The following is a 22,734-nucleotide window of genomic DNA, read 5'->3' on the forward strand; positions in this document are numbered from 1 at the left end:
GTTGCCACAAGTTGGAAGCACAGAATCGTGTAGAATGTAATTGTATGCTGTACCATTAAGATTTCCCTCACTGGAACTAGCCTGAACCATGAAGAACAGCCCCAGACCACTATTCCTCCTCCACCAACCTTTACAGTTGGCACTATGCATTCGGGCAGTTAGCGTTCTCCTGGCATCCGCCAAACACAGATTTGTCTGTCGGACTGCCAGATGGTGAAGCGTAATTCATCACTCGAGAAAACGCATTTTCACTGCTCCAGAGTCCAATGGCGGCAAGCTTTACACCACTCCAGCTGACGCTTGGCATAGCACATGGTGATCTTAGGTTTGTGTGAGGCTGCCCGGCCTTGGAAACACAGTTCTTGAGCTGACGTTGCTTCCAGAGGCAGTTTGGAACTCGGTAGTGAGTGTTGCAAACGAGGATAGGTGATTTTTACGGGCTACTCGCTTCAGCCTACTTGGAGGTCCCGTTCTGTGAGCTTGTGTGGCCTACCATTTTCTGGCTGAGCCGTTGTTGCTCCGAGACGTTTCCACTTCACATTAACAGCACTTATAGTTGACCGGGAAAGCTCTAGCAGTGCAGAAATTTGACAAACTGACTTGTTGGAAAGGTGGCATCCTATGACGGTGCCACGTTGAAAGTCACTGAGCTCTTCAGTAAGGCCATACTACTACCAATGTTTGTCTAAGGATATTGCATGGAAGTGTGCTCAATTTCATACACCTGTCTGCAACGGGTGTGGCTAAAATAGCCGAATCCACTAGTTTGAAGGGGTGTCCACATACTTTTGTAAATATAGTATCTTTACGAGACTATATTAATTTACTTTATTTACAGTATTGCCTTGTAGCTTCCTCAGATGGGACTGGAAGGATGTACTTTACAACTGAGCTGAACTGTACATCTGACAAATACGAGTAATAAAATCCACATAAATCCACAGAATAAACATATAGGTTAAAAGTAGATTTTTAAACGGACTGTCTTCTGTTCTTTCCCTGTGTTCCAGACACATTGAGAACTGGACTGGCCTGCAGACACTGAAAGATGTGGACATGGAGCTGTACACTGGACTTCAGAGACTGTGAGTATCAACCTGGGAAGAGAGCAGGAACATAAACCATGTACATACTGATGGTGATCTGTGTTTGCTGCAGAGCCCAGAGTGAGCCCAGTGTTGATCTAGTTATGATAGTATACCATATGGATGTGAGACCATGGGCTGTTTCTTGGCCTGAAACGTGCTATATGCAAGACATTTAATGGTATACAATGATCCTTATCCCACCACCCAGTGCCATGGCACCAGGTCTGGTTGGCACACATACTCTATCAGAAATATTGACCACTAGCAGTTGCTTATGTTGCAGGCGTGTTTATTTTAATGCACTGCAGCCAGCCTCAAACAACAGGGCCTCCCTACGGCCCGTTTTACACTGATCAAATAACGCTGGAATAGCGGCCAGGAAATGTAATTACGTCCCTAAACACCCTGGCCTAAGCTAAACACTACAATAAGTCTCTTTTCTTCCTCCCTGCTTTGCTGATTCCTTCCCCCCATGCCTACTGCCCACCCTCCGACATCCTGTTCAGACATCCTGGTCCCTCTGGACCTGTGGGGAACACTTCCCTCTGGGAAGGAGATGGTATCCTGAAGTCTCTCTCCCATCCCCCAGTTATCCCCCCATCTCCCCTCTTCTTCAGGCTCTCCTATTATCTCACCCATCCTTCCCCAGTCTCCCCCAGTTTCCCCCAGTCTCCTCCAGGCTCACCCAGTTTCCCCCAGTCTGCCTGAGCTTCCACCAGTGTCCCTCAGCCTCCCTCAAACTCCTTGAGCCTCCCCCAGTCTAAACACTGGTCCTATTAGGGGACACCCAAAGCAGTTGAACAAGGCTGATTAACAGCTCCTCTCATTAACATCAGGCTCACCTGGAGTGGGCTCTGGCTCCTCTGCTCCCTTCCTCCCTCCCTCTCCTCCAGCAGCAGCCAGGGCTAGATGATAGGGATGACTCACCAGGTAGTGTGCTACACAGGCAGACCGGAGCAGGAGCTACTCTGGGCACCCGCTGGGTCAGCAATACAGGCCTCAGAGCCTCAGCCAGCACACCTCGCTGATTAATATTTAAGTACAAGCCACAGGGGGACATGTGACACATACGCATGTGTTGGCCTTGTTAAATCCTTCACTCCCAGGTCCTGATGTGTCTGACATTGACCACACTGTATTACCCACTGGGCTGCCTTTGTTTAAGCTAAATTCAATATGGGGGAATAAATGTCTTAACATGCCTATTTGTGCTTACCAAACACCCAGTGTTACAGTTTCACATCACTGTTAGCCATACTGTATGATGCCATCAGGACTGTTCTGATGTAATCATTCTCTCAGATGGATTCTAATGAAAAGAGCTGAGTGTTCAATGCAAATAAACAGCTTGCAGATGCCTATAATAAAAATGCATTCAATATACATAATTGATCTCAGCTAAGGAGAGAGAAAGAAGATGCAGGCTCTTGATACTATTCTGACTATAATGATGCCCCGTGTGGAGGGAGAGGAGCAGGGGAGACAGGTTGGAAGATAAGATTAGATGGCTTTTAGAATGCTTCCCTCTTCAGTCAAATGTCGCCAAATGCGGGCCTGGCAATGATCTAACTGGTTAGCTTGTCCGGTAGCGGACCTGGCAATGATCTGACTGGTTAGCTTGTCCGGTAGCGGACCTGGCAATGATCTGAATGGTTAGCTTGTCCGGTAGCGGATCTGGCAATGATCTGACTGGTTAGCTTGGCCGGTAGCGGATCTGGCAATGATCGGAATGGTTAGCTTGTCCAGTAGCGGATCTGGCAATGATCTCACTGGTTAGCTTGTCCGGTAGCGGATCTGGCAATGATCTAACTGGTTAGCTTAGCCGGTAGCGGATCTGGCAATGATCTAACTGGTTAGCTTGTCCGGTAGCGGACCTGGCAATGATCTAACTGGTTAGCTTGTCCGGTAGCGGATCTGGCAATGATCTGACTGGTTAGCTTGGCCGGTAGCGGATCTGGCAATGATCGGAATGGTTAGCTTGTCCAGTAGCGGATCTGGCAATGATCTGACTGGTTAGCTTGTCCGGTAGCGGATCTGGCAATGATCTAACTGGTTAGCTTAGCCGGTAGCGGATCTGGCAATGATCTGACTGGTTAGCTTGACCGGTAGCGGACCTGGCAATGATCTGACTGGTTAGCTTGGCCGGTAGCGGATCAGGCAATGATCTAACTGGTTAGCTTGGCCGGTAGCGGATCTGGCAATGATCTAACTGGTTAGCTTGGCCGGTAGCGGATCTGGCAATGATCTAACTGGTTAGCTTGGCCGGTAGCGGATCTGGCAATGATCTAACTGGTTAGCTTGGCCGGTAGCGGGCCTGGCAATGATCTGACTGGTTAGCTTGGCCGGTAGCGGATCAGGCAATGATCTGACTGGTTAGCTTGGCCGGTAGCGGGCCTGGCAATGATCTGACTGGTTAGCTTGTCCGGTAGCGGATCTGGCAATGATCTGACTGGTTAGCTTGGCCGGTAGCGGATCTGGCAATGATCGGAATGGTTAGCTTGTCCAGTAGCGGATCTGGCAATGATCTCACTGGTTAGCTTGTCCGGTAGCGGATCTGGCAATGATCTAACTGGTTAGCTTAGCCGGTAGCGGATCTGGCAATGATCTAACTGGTTAGCTTGTCCGGTAGCGGACCTGGCAATGATCTAACTGGTTAGCTTGTCCGGTAGCGGATCTGGCAATGATCTGACTGGTTAGCTTGGCCGGTAGCGGATCTGGCAATGATCGGAATGGTTAGCTTGTCCAGTAGCGGATCTGGCAATGATCTGACTGGTTAGCTTGTCCGGTAGCGGATCTGGCAATGATCTAACTGGTTAGCTTAGCCGGTAGCGGATCTGGCAATGATCTGACTGGTTAGCTTGACCGGTAGCGGACCTGGCAATGATCTGACTGGTTAGCTTGGCCGGTAGCGGATCAGGCAATGATCTAACTGGTTAGCTTGGCCGGTAGCGGATCTGGCAATGATCTAACTGGTTAGCTTGGCCGGTAGCGGATCTGGCAATGATCTAACTGGTTAGCTTGGCCGGTAGCGGGCCTGGCAATGATCTGACTGGTTAGCTTGGCCGGTAGCGGATCTGGCAATGATCGGAATGGTTAGCTTGTCCGGTAGCGGATCTGGCAATGATCTGACTGGTTAGCTTGGCCGGTGTAAAATTCAGTTAAGAGCTAAAAATATTCCCTCACACACTTCCAGTGCACTGCCTTCACAGCCCATGATTAACTGTAAATGATGCATTTATGAAGACCTATCTTCGACCAATCAGCAGACAATTGCTGTTTTTGTGAAGCTTGTGCGACCTGTGTGCCTACTCCTTAGTGTGGGTGTAGCCACGCCACACTGAAAAACCCTGGTTTCCATGGACACACTGGCAGGAATATGTTGGTGGTTATAATTGTGGAATAGCATTTTACTTTATCTGTAAACGTAGGAGGAAACATCTGTTAGTATCAACAATAGTAACTTCGAGGGAATAGTTTTTTCCCCTTTATGCTAAACATCTCACCAATGTACATTAACACGAGCTCATGCCTGTGTATAATTATTTCCATATGTGTAACTTTCAGTAAACTGTTTACATGCCTTACGTGTGTGTGTGTCACTGTTTGTCTCTTCCAGAACAATCATGAACGGCAACCTGCGAGGTATCCAGGCCAGAGCCTTCTCCCAGAACCCCCACCTGCGCTACATGTGAGTGGTGTTACTGTTACCTCATTCTCTCTCTCTCTAGGCTGACTGGTAAACACAAATGAGAACATACATCACATCTGCCATTCATCCCCTCATCGTGTGGATTCTCCCCCTTTCACAATTATTTTTGGCAGACTGCATTGTTCACAGTTCACCGCCGTCTGACTGTGCACACTGACTGACTGATCTTCATTCAACAGTGACATATTCAGATTGACTATGCCACATATTTACCAAAGCAAGCAGAGTTTAGTTTAGCACAAGCTTGGGAGCGTCATGACAGAGCAGCCATTTCCACTGTAATCCTGATTGTTTATATGCCGGCATACTGTTCCACATGAGACCCACAAACCATTCTAGCTCTCTCCCTGTGACCCTGTCCCATCCCAGGCATACATTATCCTTCCATACATAATTCACCCAGATGAATCTCCTCTTGAAGGAAATAAGCATGTTCCTTCTGCAGTGATATGCCAGTTCAGCTACAGTGCATGGGTCTTCTTCCTGGTGCTTCACATACGGCTGAACACACACAGGTTCACCATGTTATGTTTGCTGTGTCTGTTCATAATGATTAGATTAGAGAGTTTAATAGTCACATGTACAGGGTTGCAGATGTAATTATATGGTACAGTGAAATTCTTAAGCTTCAAGCTCCAACAATGCAACACAAAGTGAAATAAAAATACAAAAATATAATAAAAATAGATAATAAAACAAATTTGAATATATACATATTAACAACTGTACAATGGTAAATGTCCATTGGGGTGGAGGCGCAGGTGGCTTACTAGTGGTGACTATTCAGCATGATAATGTCCATTGGAGCGGGGCAGGGTAAACCCCCCCCCCCCCCCCCCTGGAGGTGGGAGAGGGGAAATGTTCATCGGGGGAGAGGCACGGGGGGATAGGAAGTCCGTCGGGTCTATTCAGCTGCCTGATGGTCTGTTGGTATGGGGGTGGAAGCTATTGGCCAGTCGTACCGTTTTTGCCATGATGCTCCTGTACTGCCCACATCTGAGTGATGGAAATGAGGAGAACAGGCCATTACTCAGGTGGCTGGGGTTTCTGGTGAACTTCTTGGCCTTCCTGCGACACCTGGTGTTGTAGGTGTATTGGAGGGTAGGCAGTGTGTATCCAATGGTACGTTCGGCGGAGTATACCACACTCTGTAGCGCCTTGCAGTCCGCGGCAGTGGAGTTGCCGTACCAGGCTGTGATGCATCCTGACAGTATGCTCTCAATGGTGCTCCTGTAGAACACTGTGAGGGCCTTCGGGGACAGGACGAATTTCTTCAGCATCCTGAGATTGAAGAGTTGCTGTCATGCCTTCTTCACCATGGTGTCCGTGTGGTTTGAATATTTCAGCTCCGAGGAGATGTGTACGCCCAGGAACTTGAAGTTTTTGAAGGTCTCAACGTCCATTGATGAGGATGGGGGCATGCCCAGCCTGGTTCCTCCTGAAGTCCACAATCAGCTCCTTTGTTTTTCTGATGTTGAGGGAGAGGTGTATTTATAAAGCCCTTCTTAGAAATACAAAAAGGCACTCGCACATCTGAGCAATCTTATTTGCAGGTGCATGGCATCAATTGAACAAGATGAAGGAAAAGGAAACCGCACACTGCTCTTGATAGTATCACCGATATTTAATAAGCTTACGTATCGGCCACACGGCCTTCGTCAGAGCTTTTGGGATTTTTTGAAAGTTGCACCCTTATGTAGACCTGGCTCCACCCATATCCGTTCTACACATCGAAGGGGGTTGGAAGCAAAGGAAAATAAATAAGTGCTACCAAATATAACAATGTGCATTTCATAACTCTTACAAAAGTGTATAAATAAGGCGTATTGAACACTTCTGTATAATCTCAATGAGGACATAGCAAGTTCATCAGTCATTGGGTACATCATATGAAAAACGTCAGAATAATCTACAAGAGACACACATTTCATGTTCCAATTCACAGCATAACATACAAAGGCATTTCATCATTAAGTCCTTTTGGAAACAATGTCTGGAGGGTGAAAATCCAAAAACATTCTCTTTTACTCAGAGTATTATTAATATCACCTCCCCTGTCTGATATCTTAACTTTCTCTATGGCACAAAATCTAAAGGTGGAAATGTCATGCTTCATGTCATTGAAATGTACAGCGACTGGATACTCCCTGTCGTTTCTCCTGATTGAACTTTTATGTTCACTAATTCTCTGTTTAAGAGAGCGGGTGGTTTTACCGACATAACAGAGCCCACATGGACATTTAATAATGTAAATAACATGGGTGGTGGAACACGTAATAATGTCATTTATTTGGAACCTTTTTCCTGTGTGTGGGTGACAGAAATATTGACACTTCATCATGTTGTTGCACTGTGCGCATCCTCTGCATTTATAGCTACCATTTGGTAGAGGGCGTAAAAGTGCTTGGCTAATTTTCTTAAGTGGCTGGCAGTTGGCATGAACCAATTTATCGCGTAAATTGCGACCTCTCCTATACACAATACGTGGTGGATATTTAAATTCAGCCGGCAAAGCTGGGTCAGATGATAAAATATGCCAGTGTTTCTTGACCACCTCTCCCACTTTTCGCGAATTCAAAGTATATGTAGTTGTGAACATTACGGAGTGTTCTGTAGCTTTAGCGGGTCTTTTTTGTAGCAGTTCATCTCGTGTTTTTTCCAATGCCAAGTTATGAGCTTCATCCACACATTGTGACGAATAGCCTCTTTTTAGAAACCTCATGCGCATCTCCGCTGCTTTTTCTAGATAATCATCTGTGGAGTGGCATATACGGCGCAGTCTAAAAAATTGGCTTCTTGGAAGTCCTCTTTTTAATGGCTCAGGGTGGAAGCTGTCACCCTGTAATAGAGTATTTCTGTCCGTTTCTTTTCTATATAGACTTGTAAACAAGGTTCCATTTGATTTCTCAATCCACATATCGAGATAATGAACACGTTTAGTGTCACGTTCAATAGTGAATTTGAGATTAGGGTCAATGTCATTGAGTAGTGCCATAAACTCTGACAGTTCTTCTTCGGTTCCTACCCATATACAAAAAATGTCATCAATATATCGATACCACTTAAGGACTTTATTCAAAAATGGATTCTCGTTTTCATTATTAACAAAACGTTCTTCAAAAAGACCCATATAGAGGTTGGCATAGCTCGGAGCAAATGTAGAGCCCATCGATGTTCCATTCGTTTGGAGGTAGTATTCATCATCAAACCTGAAATAGTTGTACGTCAAAACATATTCAGCCAACTCTAGAATGAAGTTTGTTGGTGGATATTCATTAGTATCTCTGTCTCCCAAATAGTGTGCTAGTGCTGCCAGCCCCCCCACATGGGGAATGCTGGTATAAAGACTCTCGACGTCTAATGTGACCAAGATACAGTCTTCTTTTAAACCCGTTATTGGTGAGATCTTGTTTATGAAGTCTATAGAGTCCTTTACATATGATGGCAATGATTGCACATGAGATTTAATAAAAGAGTCTACAAAGTTTGACAATGGCTCTAGCATTGAGCCTATTCCTGCAACCACTGGTCTGCCTGGATAGTTGCCTTGTTGTGTTTTAGGTTTGTGTAATTTCGGTAAAATGTATAAGCATGGACGTATGGCACATTTGCAACAAAGATATTCATATTCAGGTTTTGAGATAAGGTTGTTTAATAGGGCTTGCTCCAAATTAGAGCAAATATCCCTTTGGAACACCTGTGTGGGATCAACACTCAATTTTCTATAGAAACGTTCATTGCTGAGTTGTCTCTGAATTTCTTCTTTATATTTGTCATAGTCTAAAACAACCACAGCACCACCCTTGTCTGCAGGTTTTATAACCAAAGATGAATCTTTCATTAATTCTTTGAGTGCCAGTTCTTCTGTTCTCGTGAGATTCTTCTGAATATGTTTTGTTTGTCTTGTATATACTGACATTGCTTCTTGTTCGACTAACCTACAATAGGTATTAATCGAGGAGTTGTTAACCATAGGACAGAATTTGCTTTTGGGCTTAAAATGGGTGCCAGTTCCTTGATGTGTTACTAGGCCCGAATCAGTGTTGTGTGAAAACACATGCTTAAGTTTAATCTTGCGAAAGAATTTAAACAGATCTACTTTCGTATCGAATGGTTTATCTGTACATGTAGGTACAAAAGAGAGGCCCTTAGATAAGACTGAGACTTGAGCGTCAGTAAGGTCTTTTTTGGAGAGGTTAATTACCGCATCCCGCTGTAGCTCCGTGTCCACGGCCTGTGTTCCTGGTCTCCTCTTCGACCGCTTACCTCTCCTGCATCGTTTCTTTTCTTTCGTGGAGCCCTCTGTTGCTTCCGGGCTAAAAAAACGGACTGTGTGCCATGGAAGCTGGAGTCACTGTCTGTAGGGAATTCGCTCTCGGTGGATGCCTCTGTGTCCAAGTTTCCATGTCCTCCCGCTGCTGCGTATCTGCGTCCCCCGATCAGCGGTGCGTCCCTCCGTCGGCCTCTGCGTGCTCCTGTCCTTGGGCCTTCCCAAGCGTACACCTGGTTTAGCTGGTAATCCTCTGTGTCTCGCTGGTATTTCCTGATTTTTGTTGCTTGTAGAGAGTCTCTGTATTTCCCAATGGACTGCTTGATCGTGTCGTCTATGGTTGTGAAATTAGGGCCTAGAATTTCCTTCATTATAGCCTCATGTTCGCTAATCTTAACTTCAACTTCTTTCACTTCCTTTGACACATGTTCCACGATAAGTAGCATTAAATCTAATGAGCATTTGTTGAGTATTTCACCCCATTGCTGAACGAAAGTTTTGTCGTTATTACCTATAGTAGGCTCCTTCTGTATTCTCAGTCCTCTTGGAATGCGCTTGTTGCGCCAATACTCACTAAGAGTGGTGCCATGCAGGAACAAACGTGTTTCTTTCTCTCGAAGTCTCTGAAGTTGGATTTTGAGTTCGACAGTCGAGCGTGGAACTGGGTTGTCCATGTTGGAGGTAGGAAAAAGAATCTTGTTTGCGTCTTCTTGTGTGAATGAAAGGGTACTCGCACAATGCGTGGTAAGTGAGTTGATCTCTCGTAGTGGATCCATTGTATACTTGGTACGTCTTTAACTAGTGTGTATACTTACAAGATTTAAGAGTGCGGAGTGAAAAATAGTTATAGAAATAAAAAAAGGCACTCGCACATCTGAGCAATCTTATTTGCAGGTGCATGGCATCAATTGAACAAGATGAAGGAAAAGGAAACCGCACACTGCTCTTGATAGTATCACCGATATTTAATAAGCTTACGTATCGGCCACACGGCCTTCGTCAGAGCTTTTGGGATTTTTTGAAAGTTGCACCCTTATGTAGACCTGGCTCCACCCACATCCGTTCTACACATCGAAGGGGGTTGGAAGCAAAGGAAAGTAAATAAGTGCTACCAAATATAACAATGTGCATTTCATAACTCTTACAAAAGTGTATAAATAAGGCGTATTGAACACTTCTGTATAATCTCAATGAGGACATAGCAAGTTCATGAACTTGCTATGTCCTCATTGAGATTATACAGAAGTGTACTCTGTATAATATACTCTGTAGCGCCTTGCAGTCCGCGGCAGTGGAGTTGCCGTACCAGGCTGTGATGCATCCTGACAGTATGCTCTCAATGGTGCTCCTGTAGAACACTGTGAGGGCCTTCGGGGACAGGACGAATTTCTTCAGCATCCTGAGATTGAAGAGTTGCTGTCATGCCTTCTTCACCATGGTGTCCGTGTGGTTTGAATATTTCAGCTCCGAGGAGATGTGTACGCCCAGGAACTTGAAGTTTTTGAAGGTCTCAACGTCCATTGATGAGGATGGGGGCATGCCCAGCCTGGTTCCTCCTGAAGTCCACAATCAGCTCCTTTGTTTTTCTGATGTTGAGGGAGAGGTGTATTTATAAAGCCCTTCTTACAAATGTATTTATAAAGCCCTTCTTACATCAGCTGATATCTCAAAGTGCTGTACAGAAACCCAGCCTAAAACTCCAAACAGCAAGCAATGCAGGTGTAGAAGCACGGTGGCTAGGAAAAACTCCCTAGAAAGGCCAAAACCTAGGAAGAAACCTAGAGAGGAACCAGGCTATGAGGGGTGGCCAGTCCTCTTCTGGCTGTGCCGGGTGGAGATTATAACAGAACATGGCCAAGATGTTCAAATGTTCATAGATGACCAGCAGGGTCAAATAATAATAATCACAGTGTTTGTCGAGGGTGCAACAGGTCAGCACCTCAGGAGTAAATGTCAGTTGGCTTTTCATAGCCGATCATTCAGAGTATCTCTACCACTCCTGCTGTCTCTAGAGAGTTGAAAACAGCAGGTCTGGAACAGGTAGCGCGTCCGGTGAACAGGTCAGGGTTCCATAGCCGCAGGCAGAACAGTTGAAACTGGAGCAGCCGCACGGCCAGGTGGACTGGGGTCAGCAAGGAGTCATCATGCCAGGTAGTCCTGAGGCATGGTCCTAGGGCTCAGGTCCTCCGAGAGAGAGAAAGAAAGAGTTAGAGAGAGCATACTTAAATTCACACAGGTCACCAGATAAGACAGGAGAAATACTCCAGATATAACAGATTGACCCTAGCCCCCGACACTGTAACGGCTTTCTTCCTGGGATGAAAGAGAGGACCAAAACACAGTGCGGCTAGTGTTCAACATGTTTAATAAAGAATAAGAACGTGAACAGTCCTGTCTGGTGCAGAACACAAAGACAGAACACAATCACCCACAAACCAACAGTGCAAACAGGCTACCTTAATATGGTTCCCAATCAGAGACAATGACAAACACCTGCCTCTGATTGAGAACCATATTAGGCCAAACACAAACCCAACATAGAAACACAAAACATAGAATGCCCACCCAGCTCACGTCCTGACCAACTAAACAAAGACTAAACAAAGGAAATAAGGTCAGGAACGTGACAGACACAAACTACTGCAGCATATATACTGGAGGCTGAGACAGGAGGGGTCGGGAGACACTCTGGCCCCGTCCGACGATACCCACGGACAGGGCCAAACAGGCAGGATATAACCCCACCCACTTTGCCAAAACACAGCCCCCACACCACTAGAGGGATATCTTCAACCACCAACTTAACATCCTGAGACAAGGTCGAGTATAACCCACAAAGATCGCCACAGCACAACCCAAGGGGGGGCGCCAACCCAGACAGGAAGATCACATCAGTGACTCAACCAACTCAAGTGACGCAGCCCTCTTAGGGACGGCACGGAATAGCACCAGTAAGCCAGTGACTCAGCCCCTGTAATAGGGTTAGAAGCAGAGAATCCCAGTGGAGAGAAGGGAACCGGCCAGGCAGAGACAGCAAGGGTGGTTCGTTGCTCCAGAGCCTTTCCGTTCAGTTTCACAATCCTGGGACAGAATACACTCAATCATAGGACCTACTGAAGAGATGAGTCTTCAATAAAGACTTAAAGGTTGAGACCGAGTCTGTGTCTCTCACATGGGTAGGTAGACCATTCCATAAAAATTGAGCTCTAAAGGAGAAAGCCCTGCCTCCAGCTGTTTGCTTAGAAATTCTAGGGACCGTTAGGAGAACTGCGTTTTGTGACCGTAGCGTACGTGTAGGTATGTATGGCAGTACAAAATCAGGAAGATGGGTAGGCGCAAGCCCATGTAATGCTTTGTAGGTTAGCAGTAAAACCTTGAAATCAGCCCTTGCCTTAGCGGGAAGCCAGTGTAGAGAGGCTAGCACTGGAGTAATATGATCACATTCTTTGTGCAGCCGTGTTTAGCACTAACAGAAGTTTATTTAGTACTTTATCTGGGTAGCCGGAAAGTAGAGCATTGCAGTAGTCTGACCTAGAAGTGCCAAAAGCATGGATTAATTTTTCTGCATCATTTTTGGACAGAAAGTTTCTGATTTTTGCATTGTTAAGTAGATGGAAAAAAGCTGTCCTTGAAACAGTCTTGATATGTTCGTCAAAAGAGAGATCAGGGTCCAGAGTAACGCCGAGGTCCTTCACAGTTTTATTTGAGACGACTGTACAACCATCAAGATTAATTGTCAGATTCAACAGAAGATCTCTTTGTTTCTTGGAGAACAAGCATCCTAGAACAAGCATCTCTGTTTTGTCCGAGTTTAAAAGTAGAACATTTTCAGCCATCTACTTCCTTCTGTCTGAAACACAGGCTTCCAGCGAGGGCAATTTTGGGGCTTCACCATGTTTCATTGAAATGTACAGCTGTGTGTCATCCGCATAGCAGTGAAAGTTAACATTATGTTTTCGAATGACATCCCCAAGAGGTAAAATATATAGTGAAAACAATAGTGGTCCTAAAACAGAACCTTGAGGAACACCGAAATGTACAGTTGATTTGTCAGAGGACAAACCATTCAAAGAGACAAACTGATATCTTTCCGACAGATAAGATCTAAACCAGGCCAGAACTTGTCCGTGTAGACCAATTTGGGTTTCCAATCTCTCCAAAAGAATGTGGTGATCGATGGTGTCAAATGCAGTCTAGAAGCACAAGGACAGATGCTTTGGTCTGACGCCATTAAAGGGTCATTTACCACCGTCACGAGGGCAGTCTCAGTGCTATGATGGGGTCTAAAACCAGACTGAAGCATTTCGTATACATTGTTTGTCTTCAGGAAGGCAGTGAGTTGCTGTGCAACAGTTTTTCTTTTGTTGAGAGGAATGGGAGATTTGATATAGGCTGATAGCTTTTTATTTTTCTGGGTCAAAGTTTGGCTTTTTCAGGAGAGGCTTTATTACTGCCACTTTTAGTGAATTTGGTACATATCTGGTGGATAGAGAGCCGTTTATTATGTTCAATATAGGAGGGCCAAGCACAGGAAGCAGCTCTTTCAGTAGTTTAGTTGGAATAGGGTCCAGTATGCAGCTTGAAGGTTTAGAGGCCATGATTATTTTCATCATTTTGTCAAGAGATATAGTACTAAAACACTTGAGTGTCTCCCTTGATCCTAGGTCCTGGCAGAGTTGTGCAGACTCAGGACAACTGAGCTTTGGAGGAATACGCAGATTTAAAGGGGAGTCCGTAATTTGCTTTCTAATGATCATGATCTTTTCCTCAAATAAGTTCTTGAATTTATCACAGCTGAAGTGAAAGCCATCCTCTTTTGGGGAATGCTGCTTTTTAGTTAGCTTTGCGACAGTATCAATAATAAATGAGGGATTGTTCTTGTTTTCCTCAATTAAGTTGGAAAAATAGGATGATTGAGCAGCAGTGAGGGCTCTTCGATATTGCATGGTACTGTTTTTCCAAGCTAGTCGGAAGACTTCCAGTTTGGTGTGGCGCCATTTCCGTTCAAATATTCTGGAAGCTTGCTTCAGAGCTCGGGTATTTTCTGTATACCAGGGAGCTAGTTTCTTATGACAAATGTTTTTGGTTTTTAGGGGTGGGTGCGACTGCATCTAGGTTATTGCGCAAAGTTAAATTGAGTTCCTCAGTTAGGTGGTTAACTGATTTTTGTACTCTGACGTCCTTAGATAGGCGGAGGGAGTCTGGAAGGTCATCTAGGAATCTTTGGGTTGTCCGAGAATTTATAGCACAGCTTTTGATGATCCTTGGTTGGGGCCTGAGCAGATTATTTGTTGCGATTGCAAACGTAATAAAATGGTTGTCCGATAGTCCAGGATTATGTGGAAAAACATTAACCTCTTTCGGATCATTGGGACGCTAGTGTCCCGCCTCGACAACATCCGGTGAAATTGCGGATGCGCAAAATTCAAAAAACAAATGTAGTAATATTAAACATTCATAGAAATCCAAGTGTTATACATCATTCTTTAGCTTAGAATCTTGGTAATCAAACCGCTTTGTCCGATTTACAATAGGCTTTACAGCGAAAGCATAGCATTTGATCGTCTGAGGACAACGCATCACCCACTTCCTGCATTAACATGAATTCATAACCCTCACAAGTGTCACAAAACTAAAAAATAGCGATAAAATAAGTCACTTACCTTTGAAGATCTTCATCTTTTTGCAATCCAAAGGGTCCCAGTTACACAGTGAATGGTAATTTTGTTCAATAAAGTCCTTCTTTATATCCCCAAAAAGTCAGTTTAGTTGGTGCGCTTCATTCAATAATCCACCGGTTTCCCCTCGTTCAAAATGCATACAAAATGAATCCCAAATATTACCAATATACTTCGTCCAAACAAGTAAAATAACGTTCCTAATCAATCCTCAGGTACCCTCATATGTAAATAAACAATCAAATTTAAGACAGAAAATAGTATATTCATTCCCGGAGATAAATAACAAAGTGCGCGCCCTCACCAGAGCGCGCCACAAACATTTTCCAACCAAGCAGAGGAATAACGAAAGTCAGAAATAGCGATAAAATAAATCATCTTTTTGCAATCCAGAGGGTCCCAGTTACAGAATGGTCATTTTGTTCGATAAAGTGCTTCTTTATATCCCAAAAATGTCCGTTTATTTGGCATGTTTGATTCAGAAATACACCTGTTCCATCTCGCCCAACATAAAAAATTACCTCTTAACTTCGCCCAAACAATTCAAACAATGTTTCTAATCCAACCTCAGGTACCCTAATATGTGAATAATCGATAAAATTTAAGATGGAATAAACTGTGTTCAATACCGGAGAAAAAGAACGAGGAGCGCGCCAAAAGAATAGAGTCCTTCTGAGGGATACTTCAAAAGAATATGGATACTTCTTAGTTTTTCAAAAAACAAGCATGAAACAATTTCTAAAGACTGTTGACATCTAGTGGAAGCCATAGGAACTGCAATCTGGGTCCTAATTCTTAGACTTTACAATAGAAAAGCATTGAAAGTCCAATGACCTCAAATGTTTTTTTCCTGGATGGATTGTCCTCGGGGTTTCGCCTGCCAAATCAGTTTGGTTATACTCACAGACATTATTTTAACAGTTTTAGAAACTTTATAGTGTTTTCCATCCATTACTACCATGCATATGCATATCCTAGCTTCTGGGCCTGAGTAACAGGCAGTTTACTTTAGGCACCTCAGTCATCCAAACTTCCGAATACTGCCCCCTAGTCTTAAAAAGTTTTAAGATCCACAACATTTATTCCACGGGACAAAACTCGGTCCAGAGTATGACTGTGGCATTGAGTAGGTCCGGAGACATGTAGGACAAAACCCACTGAGTCGATGGTGGCTCCGAAAGCCTTTTGGAGTGGGTCTGTGGACTTTTCCATCTGAATATTAAAGTCACCAAAAATTTGAATATTATCTGCCATGACTACAAGGTCCGATAGGAATTCAGGGAACTCAGTGAAGAACGCTGTATATGACCCAGGAGACCTGTAAACAGTAGCTATAAAAAGTGATTGAGTAGGCTGCATAGATTTGATGACTAGAAGCTCAAAAGACGAAAACATCGGGGGGGGTTTTGTAAATTGAAATTTGCTATCATAAATGTTAGCAACACCTCCGCCTTTGCGGGATGCGCGGGGGATATGGTCACTAGTGTAACCAGGAGGTGAGGCCTCATTTTACACAGTAAATTCATCAGGCTTAAGCCATGTTTCAGTCAGGCAAATCACATCAAGATTATGATCAGTGATTAGTTCATTGACTATAACTGCCTTGGAAGTGAGGGATCAAACATTAAGTAGCCCTATTTTGAGATGTGAGGTATCACAATCTCTTTCAATAATGGCAGGAATGGAGGAGGTCTTTAATCCAGTAAGATTGCTAAGGCGAACACCGCCATGTTTAGTTTTGCCCAACCTAGGTCGAGGCACAGAACGGTCTCAATGGGGATAGCTGAGCTGACTACACTGACTGTGCTAGTGGCAGACTCCACTAAGCTGGCAGGCTTGACTAACAGCCTGCTGCCTGGCCTGCACCCTATCTCATTGTGGAGCTAGGGGAGTTAGAGCCCTGTCTATGTTCGTAGATAAGATGAGAGCACCCCTCCAGCTAGGATGGAGTCCGTCACTCCTCAACAGGCCCTGCTTGGTCCTGTACAGGAGAGGACTGAGTACAGGAGGGGAATGAGGACACACTCTTGTGGGGCTCCTGTGTTGAGGGTCAGTGTGGCGGAGGTGATGTTGCCTACCTTCACCACCTTGGGCCGGCCCGTCAAGAAGTCCAGGACCCAATAGCATAGGGAGGTGTTCAGACCCAGGGCCATGAGCTTTGTGGTGAGCTTAGAGGGTACTATGGTATTGAACCCCGAGCTGTAGTCGATGAACAGCATCCTCACATATGCATTCATTTTGGTCCAGGTGAGTGAGGGCAGTGGACAGTGCAATGGCGATTGCGTCGTGGATCTGTCAGGGACGGTAAGCAAATTGGAGAGGGCCGAGTGTGTCGGGGAGGGAGGAGGTGATGTGGTCTTTGACTAGCCTCTCGAAGCACTTCATGATGGCGAATGTGTCAGTAGTCATTCAATTCAGTTACTTTCCCTTTCTTGGGCACAGGGATGGTAGTGGACATCTTGAAGCAGGTGGGGATAGCGGCCTGAGCTAGAGAGATTGAATATGTCTGAAAACACAACAGCCAGCTGGTCTGCACATGCTCTGAGGGCGCGGCTTTGGATGGCGTCTGGGCCAGCAGACTTACGAGGGTTAATACGTTTGAATGACTTACACACGTCCTCCGTGGAGACCGTAAGTACTTAGCTGTTAGTGGCACGGCTGGCTTTCTTTTTTGTAATCCGTGATCTTTAGGAGCCACTGCATTATACGCCTTGTGTCTGAATTGCTCCTCCACTTTGTCCCTATATGCGTGTTTCGCCATCTTGATTGATCTATATAGTTTGTGTTTGTACTGTTTAACCATACTATTGACCCCGGTGACCTAATGTTTGTACTGTATGTGGTTTGTAAGCAAGGCTGGGCCTTCAAGCAGATGCATTTATTCCATTGTATTCTTTAATATGAGTACACTCTTCACTGGCTGTGTACATATTTAGAATGAACCCAATTTCAGGTTGTTGATAAGTGCAGTGGTTTCTGTAAAGAGTGAGGGAATTAAAGGTGGTTAGTGGACTGTATGCATGGGCAGAGTGGCAGCTGAGTGTTGGTGATTTCCATGAGAAAGGTGACACTTTTCCTGTGTGACAGCTCTGTTATTAAAATGTTTTCCCAGAGTAAACAGTGAGGAAGAAATTTAATAGCAGTCTACTACCTCGACTCACCAGTATGTAATCTCAGCTGTCAATCACACACTACAGTATAGCAGTCCCAGATCTTTAGTCGTATTCATCACTGCTCTTGTGTATTTTGTGTATACCTACTGTATGTACACTACCGATCAAACGTTTTAGAACACCTACTCATTCAAGGGTTTTTCTTTATTATTTCTATTTTCTACATTGTATAATAGTGAAGACGTCAAAACTGTGAAATAACACATATGGCATCATGTAGTAACCAAAAAAGTGTTAAACAAATCAAAATATTTTTTATATTTGAGATTCTTTAAATAGCCACAATTTACCTTGATGACAGCTTTGCAGACTCTTGGCATTATCTCAAACGGTTTCATGAAGTAGTCACCTGGAATGCATTTAAATTAACACGTGTGCCTTCTTAAAAGTTAATTTGTGGAATTTCCTTCCTTCTTAATTTCTTTCCAATCAATTGTGTTGTGACAAAGGTAGGGTGGGTATACAGAAGATAGCCCTATTTGGTAAAAGACCAAGTCCATATTATGGCAAGAACAGCTCAAATAAGTAAAGAGAAATGACAGTCCATCATTACTTTAAGACATGAAGGTCAGTCAATACGGAAAATTTCAAGAACTTTGAACGTTTCTTCAAGTGCAGTCTCAAAAACCATCAAGCGCAATGATGAATCTGGCTCTCGTGAGGAACTCCACAGGAAAGGAAGACCCAGAGTTACCTCTGCTGCAGAGGATAAGTTCATTAGAGTTACCAGCCTCAGAAGTTGCAGCCCAAATAAATGCTTCAAAGTTCAAGTAACAGACACATCTCAACCTCAACTGATCAGAGGAGACTGTGTGAATCAGGCCTTCATGGTCGAATTGCTGCGAAGAAACCACTACTAAAGGATACCAATAAGAAGTAGAGACTTGCTTGGGCCAAGACACACGAGAAATGGACATTAGACTGGTGGATATTTGTCCTTTGGTCTGGAGTCCAAATTGGAGATTTTTGATTCCAACCGCCGTGTCTTTGTGAGACGCGGTGTGGGTGATTGGATGATCTCTGCAAGTGTATTTTCCCACCGTAAAGCATGGAGGGGGTATTATGGTGTGGGGGTGCTTTGCTGGTTACACTGTCTGTGATTTATTTAACCAGCATGGCTACGACAGCATTCTGCAGCGAAACGCCATCCCATCTGGTTTGGACTTAGTCCCACTATCATTTGTTTTTCAACAGGACAATGACCTAACACACCTCCAGGCTGTGTAAGGGCTATTTTACCAAGAAGGAGAGGGATGGAGTGCTGCATTAGATGACCTGGCCTCAACAATCCCCAGACCTCAACCAAATTGAGATGGTTTGGGATGAGTCGGACCGCAGAGTGAAGGAAAAGCGGCCAACAACTGCTTAGCATATGTGAGAACTCCTTCAACACTGTTGGAAAAGCATTCCAGGTGAAGCTGGTTGAGAGAATGACAAGAGTGTGCAAAACTATCATCAAGTCAAAGGGTGGCTATGTGAAGAATCTCAAATATAAATACATTTTGATTTGTTTAACACTTTTTTGGTTACTACATTATTCCTTATGTGTTATTTCATAGTTTTGATGCCTTCACTATTATTCTACAATGTAGAAAATAGTCAAAATAAAGAAAAACCCTTGAATGAGTAGGTGTTCTAAAACATTTGACCGGTAGTGTACATGTGAGTGGGTACACATGAAAGTTAATGTGTGGCAAAAAGCATGAATAATAGTGTATGTGCGTGTATTTTCTTTTCTGTTACATGATTCAGAGAAGCTCGCCTTGACTAGAATGCTTTACAGTGTCCTGTGCAGTGTAACTGTGAGAGACAGAGTGCTGCACTATACAACATAACCTCTTCATGTAATAATGGGATGTGATCTAGTCTAGCACTCTGGAATGAGTTAAAGGGGAGTCATTCTAAGCCCCAGCTTCCACTGTCTGCTGTCTCAAACAGAGCAGATGGACATGCTAATGGGGCTCATTATAAAGGCTGGTGATAGGTGAGGAAGACCAGACATACTGTACTGTATGTGTCCACCTCTGGAGGTGCAAAGCCTGGGTTACAGTTGGAGCATAGGTTCTAAAGAGAGTCATGTTGGCATCTTAGATCTATGCACCCTGTTATAGAGAGGCATACAGGAACAACAAGTGGAAAGCAGAATTGAGCATTGCTTTAGTGTTTTATTACAGCTCTCCTTGTGCTGAGTGGACAATGTTGTTCACCCTGCGCTGGGTTTTATGTAGAGAAATGCCCCAGATTTCACATCATAGTCAGTTTGGGAGCAGGCTCCCTATACTTTATGTGCTAGGGCCCTGTGTTTTGGACCATCATGGAATTTAACCTTTCATTTAAAGCTTTTTCATCAAACTGTCCTCTTTTCTTTTTATGTCAATTGGTCCAGCATCATCCTCAGGCAATTGCTTGAATTTGTTGTTGTAATTCTAGTTTCTGGAAAGGCTTAAAATAAAGGTTAAATCTAAGTCATGTGACATGATAGCCCAAAACACAGGGCCCTATTTATGTCACTAGCGTTCCATCGAAATCAGCCCATACATCAGCTCAGTGCAGCAAGAGGAAGTGAAATAGCCAACTCTTGGCAGACTGGGATTGGCTAGATGAGAATGACACAGATATCTTGTCTTCGAGGCTTGATCAATTAAGCAATAAAGCCAGAGGAGGCATTGCGTCGTGCCTAAGAACAGCCCTTAGCCGTGGTATATTGGCCATATACCACAAGCCCCTGAGGTGCCTTATTGCTATTATAAACTGGTTACCAACATAATTAGAGCAGTAAAAATAAGTGTTTTGTCATACCCATGGGATCCTGAGTTGCGCAGTGGTCTAAGGCACTGCATCTCAGTGCTAGAGGTGTCACTACAGACCTTGGTTCGATTCCAGGCTGTATCACAACCGGCCCTGATTGGGAGTCCCATAGGGCGGCGCACAATAGGCGCAGCCTCGTCCGGGTAAAGGTTTTGTCGGGGTAGGCCGTCATTGTAAATAAGAATTTGTCCTTAACTGACTTGCCTAGTTAAATAAAGGTTAAATAAATAAATACGGTCTGATATACCACAGCTCTCAGCCAATCAGCATTCAGGTCTCGAAACCACCCAGTTTATAATGTACAGTATATCATCCATCTTTTCATTTGCGCTATATGTTATTTATAAATTGTGTTGTGCCAATTCCACAATTTGTATTTTGCCATGCAATTCTACAGTACTAGATATTTGATCATTTGTATTTGATCTATGAACCAGATTTCATTCACAGCAATATTTACAGAAGGTATCAATTCTTTATTCAAGGTCTTTATCCCAACATGGACATAAATGGACTTTCAACTGCTGTAGATAAAAGACAAGGAAATCAATACCCAAGCTTTCAACTTGCTTTGGCCAACCTATTTCTGAAGTATACGGTTGCTTTCATGTGTGTCCTGCCATGTGTGGCAGAATGAAAGGTTGCTGTCTGGATTTCCTGGGGTCCATCTTTTTTATCCCTTGATGAGAGGACACCCATATATCTTGTGGGATGGTTGTCACGGGGAAGTTGTAAAGGTTATTCCCTCCAGTAGTGGAGGAGGGAGACCAAAAAGTCACTCTCATTAAATCTTCTCAACCCTATGCCGTGTCTCTTCATACTGAAATGTCACTTTCACAGTGACTTCCAGGAATGATCCCCCTGCCCCACCCCCCTCTTACTCAATCTCTCTCCTCTTCCTGCTTTTGCCATGGTCCTTGCTGCAATTGCTCTGCCTTTTCCATATTTTTTCAATTTCGTGCCCCCCGTTTCAGAGCCTCCTCAGCAGCTGAAATGGCATTGAGTACGGTTACATGCATGCATTATTGTGGAGAGTTAGAGTAATATAATAGTTTGATTAAAAAGTTAACATGCTTTACAAGAATAACAATTTCCTTAATAATCCTGTATACATGTAGACATCTGAAATCAGGCTACCTGGTTGCAGTCTGATAAATGCAGGAAATCGCCAATCAAAATAAATGTTCCATGTTATTTTTGGGAAGCCTATTTATTCTGAGTTCAGATATATGGAGTTTGTATGTGAAAACTACTTCTAAGACGCATACAATTGTGAAAATGGTGACATAGCCCTTTTAGAGTTGTTTGAAAAGACTTCCTTGAAAATTCTGACTGGTTGTTTGGAATGGAATTTTTGGCCTGTCTGATGACATCACCAGAGGGTAAATTAGTTAATAGACCAATAAGAAAGAGAGTTCCAAACCTCTCTGCCAATAACAGCTAGTTTACAGTCTCCTTCCCCTCCCCACTCCCAGACAGTTCTTGCAAAATTGTTGCTTGAAAAATTGCTCTTTGCTAAGAAGCCATTTTGTTTCTTTTTGGCCATTTTAACTGAAAATAACCACAGTAAGTACTTAATTTGCTAAGAAGATATTTTGTTTCTTTTTGACCAATTTAATTGAAAACATTCACAGTAAGTACTTAATTGTTACCCAGAAATTATTTGATATGTTGAGATAAAAAAAAGTTGCATTGGACTTTTACAAGACTGTTGCCTTGCATACACTCCTTTATATAGTAGAACATTAATAAAAAACAATTTTATGTTCACACTACATATTACCATTTACATTATAAACCAAAACCTTAAAAAAATGGTAACGGTTCTGATTATTATATATTGTTTATGGTCAAATGTGTACATGAAGGACCTCACTTTGTCATATTGGACACATTCTTTTATCCCAGTATTATTCCGGTCGCTAGGAGCCGATTGAATTAATGGGATTCACAGCTAACAGTCACAGTTCATGATGTCACAGTGCTGCACGTCAAGGACGAAATAGGC

At 43.8% G+C, this 22,734-nt stretch overlaps 1 protein-coding gene across 7 annotated transcripts in view; it reads left to right on the forward strand.

The window, feature by feature from the left end:
* Positions 1–22,734, forward strand: part of LOC129867202 (NT-3 growth factor receptor-like) — a 300,196-nt gene that overhangs the window by 58,769 nt on the left and 218,693 nt on the right. For all 7 annotated transcript variants that reach the window (XR_008761586.1, XM_055940439.1, XM_055940443.1 and 4 more), the window contains exons 2-3: positions 1,011–1,085; positions 4,705–4,776. Coding sequence is in view for 6 of the 7 variants with exons in the window: in XM_055940439.1 (XP_055796414.1) it covers positions 1,011–1,085; positions 4,705–4,776 (147 nt within the window). In the remaining variant the exon portion in view is untranslated. The remainder of the gene's footprint in view (positions 1–1,010; positions 1,086–4,704; positions 4,777–22,734) is intronic.

The sequence above is a fragment of the Salvelinus fontinalis genome, chromosome 12 (assembly GCF_029448725.1).
Source record: "Salvelinus fontinalis isolate EN_2023a chromosome 12, ASM2944872v1, whole genome shotgun sequence".
NCBI classification, from domain to species: domain Eukaryota; kingdom Metazoa; phylum Chordata; class Actinopteri; order Salmoniformes; family Salmonidae; genus Salvelinus; species Salvelinus fontinalis.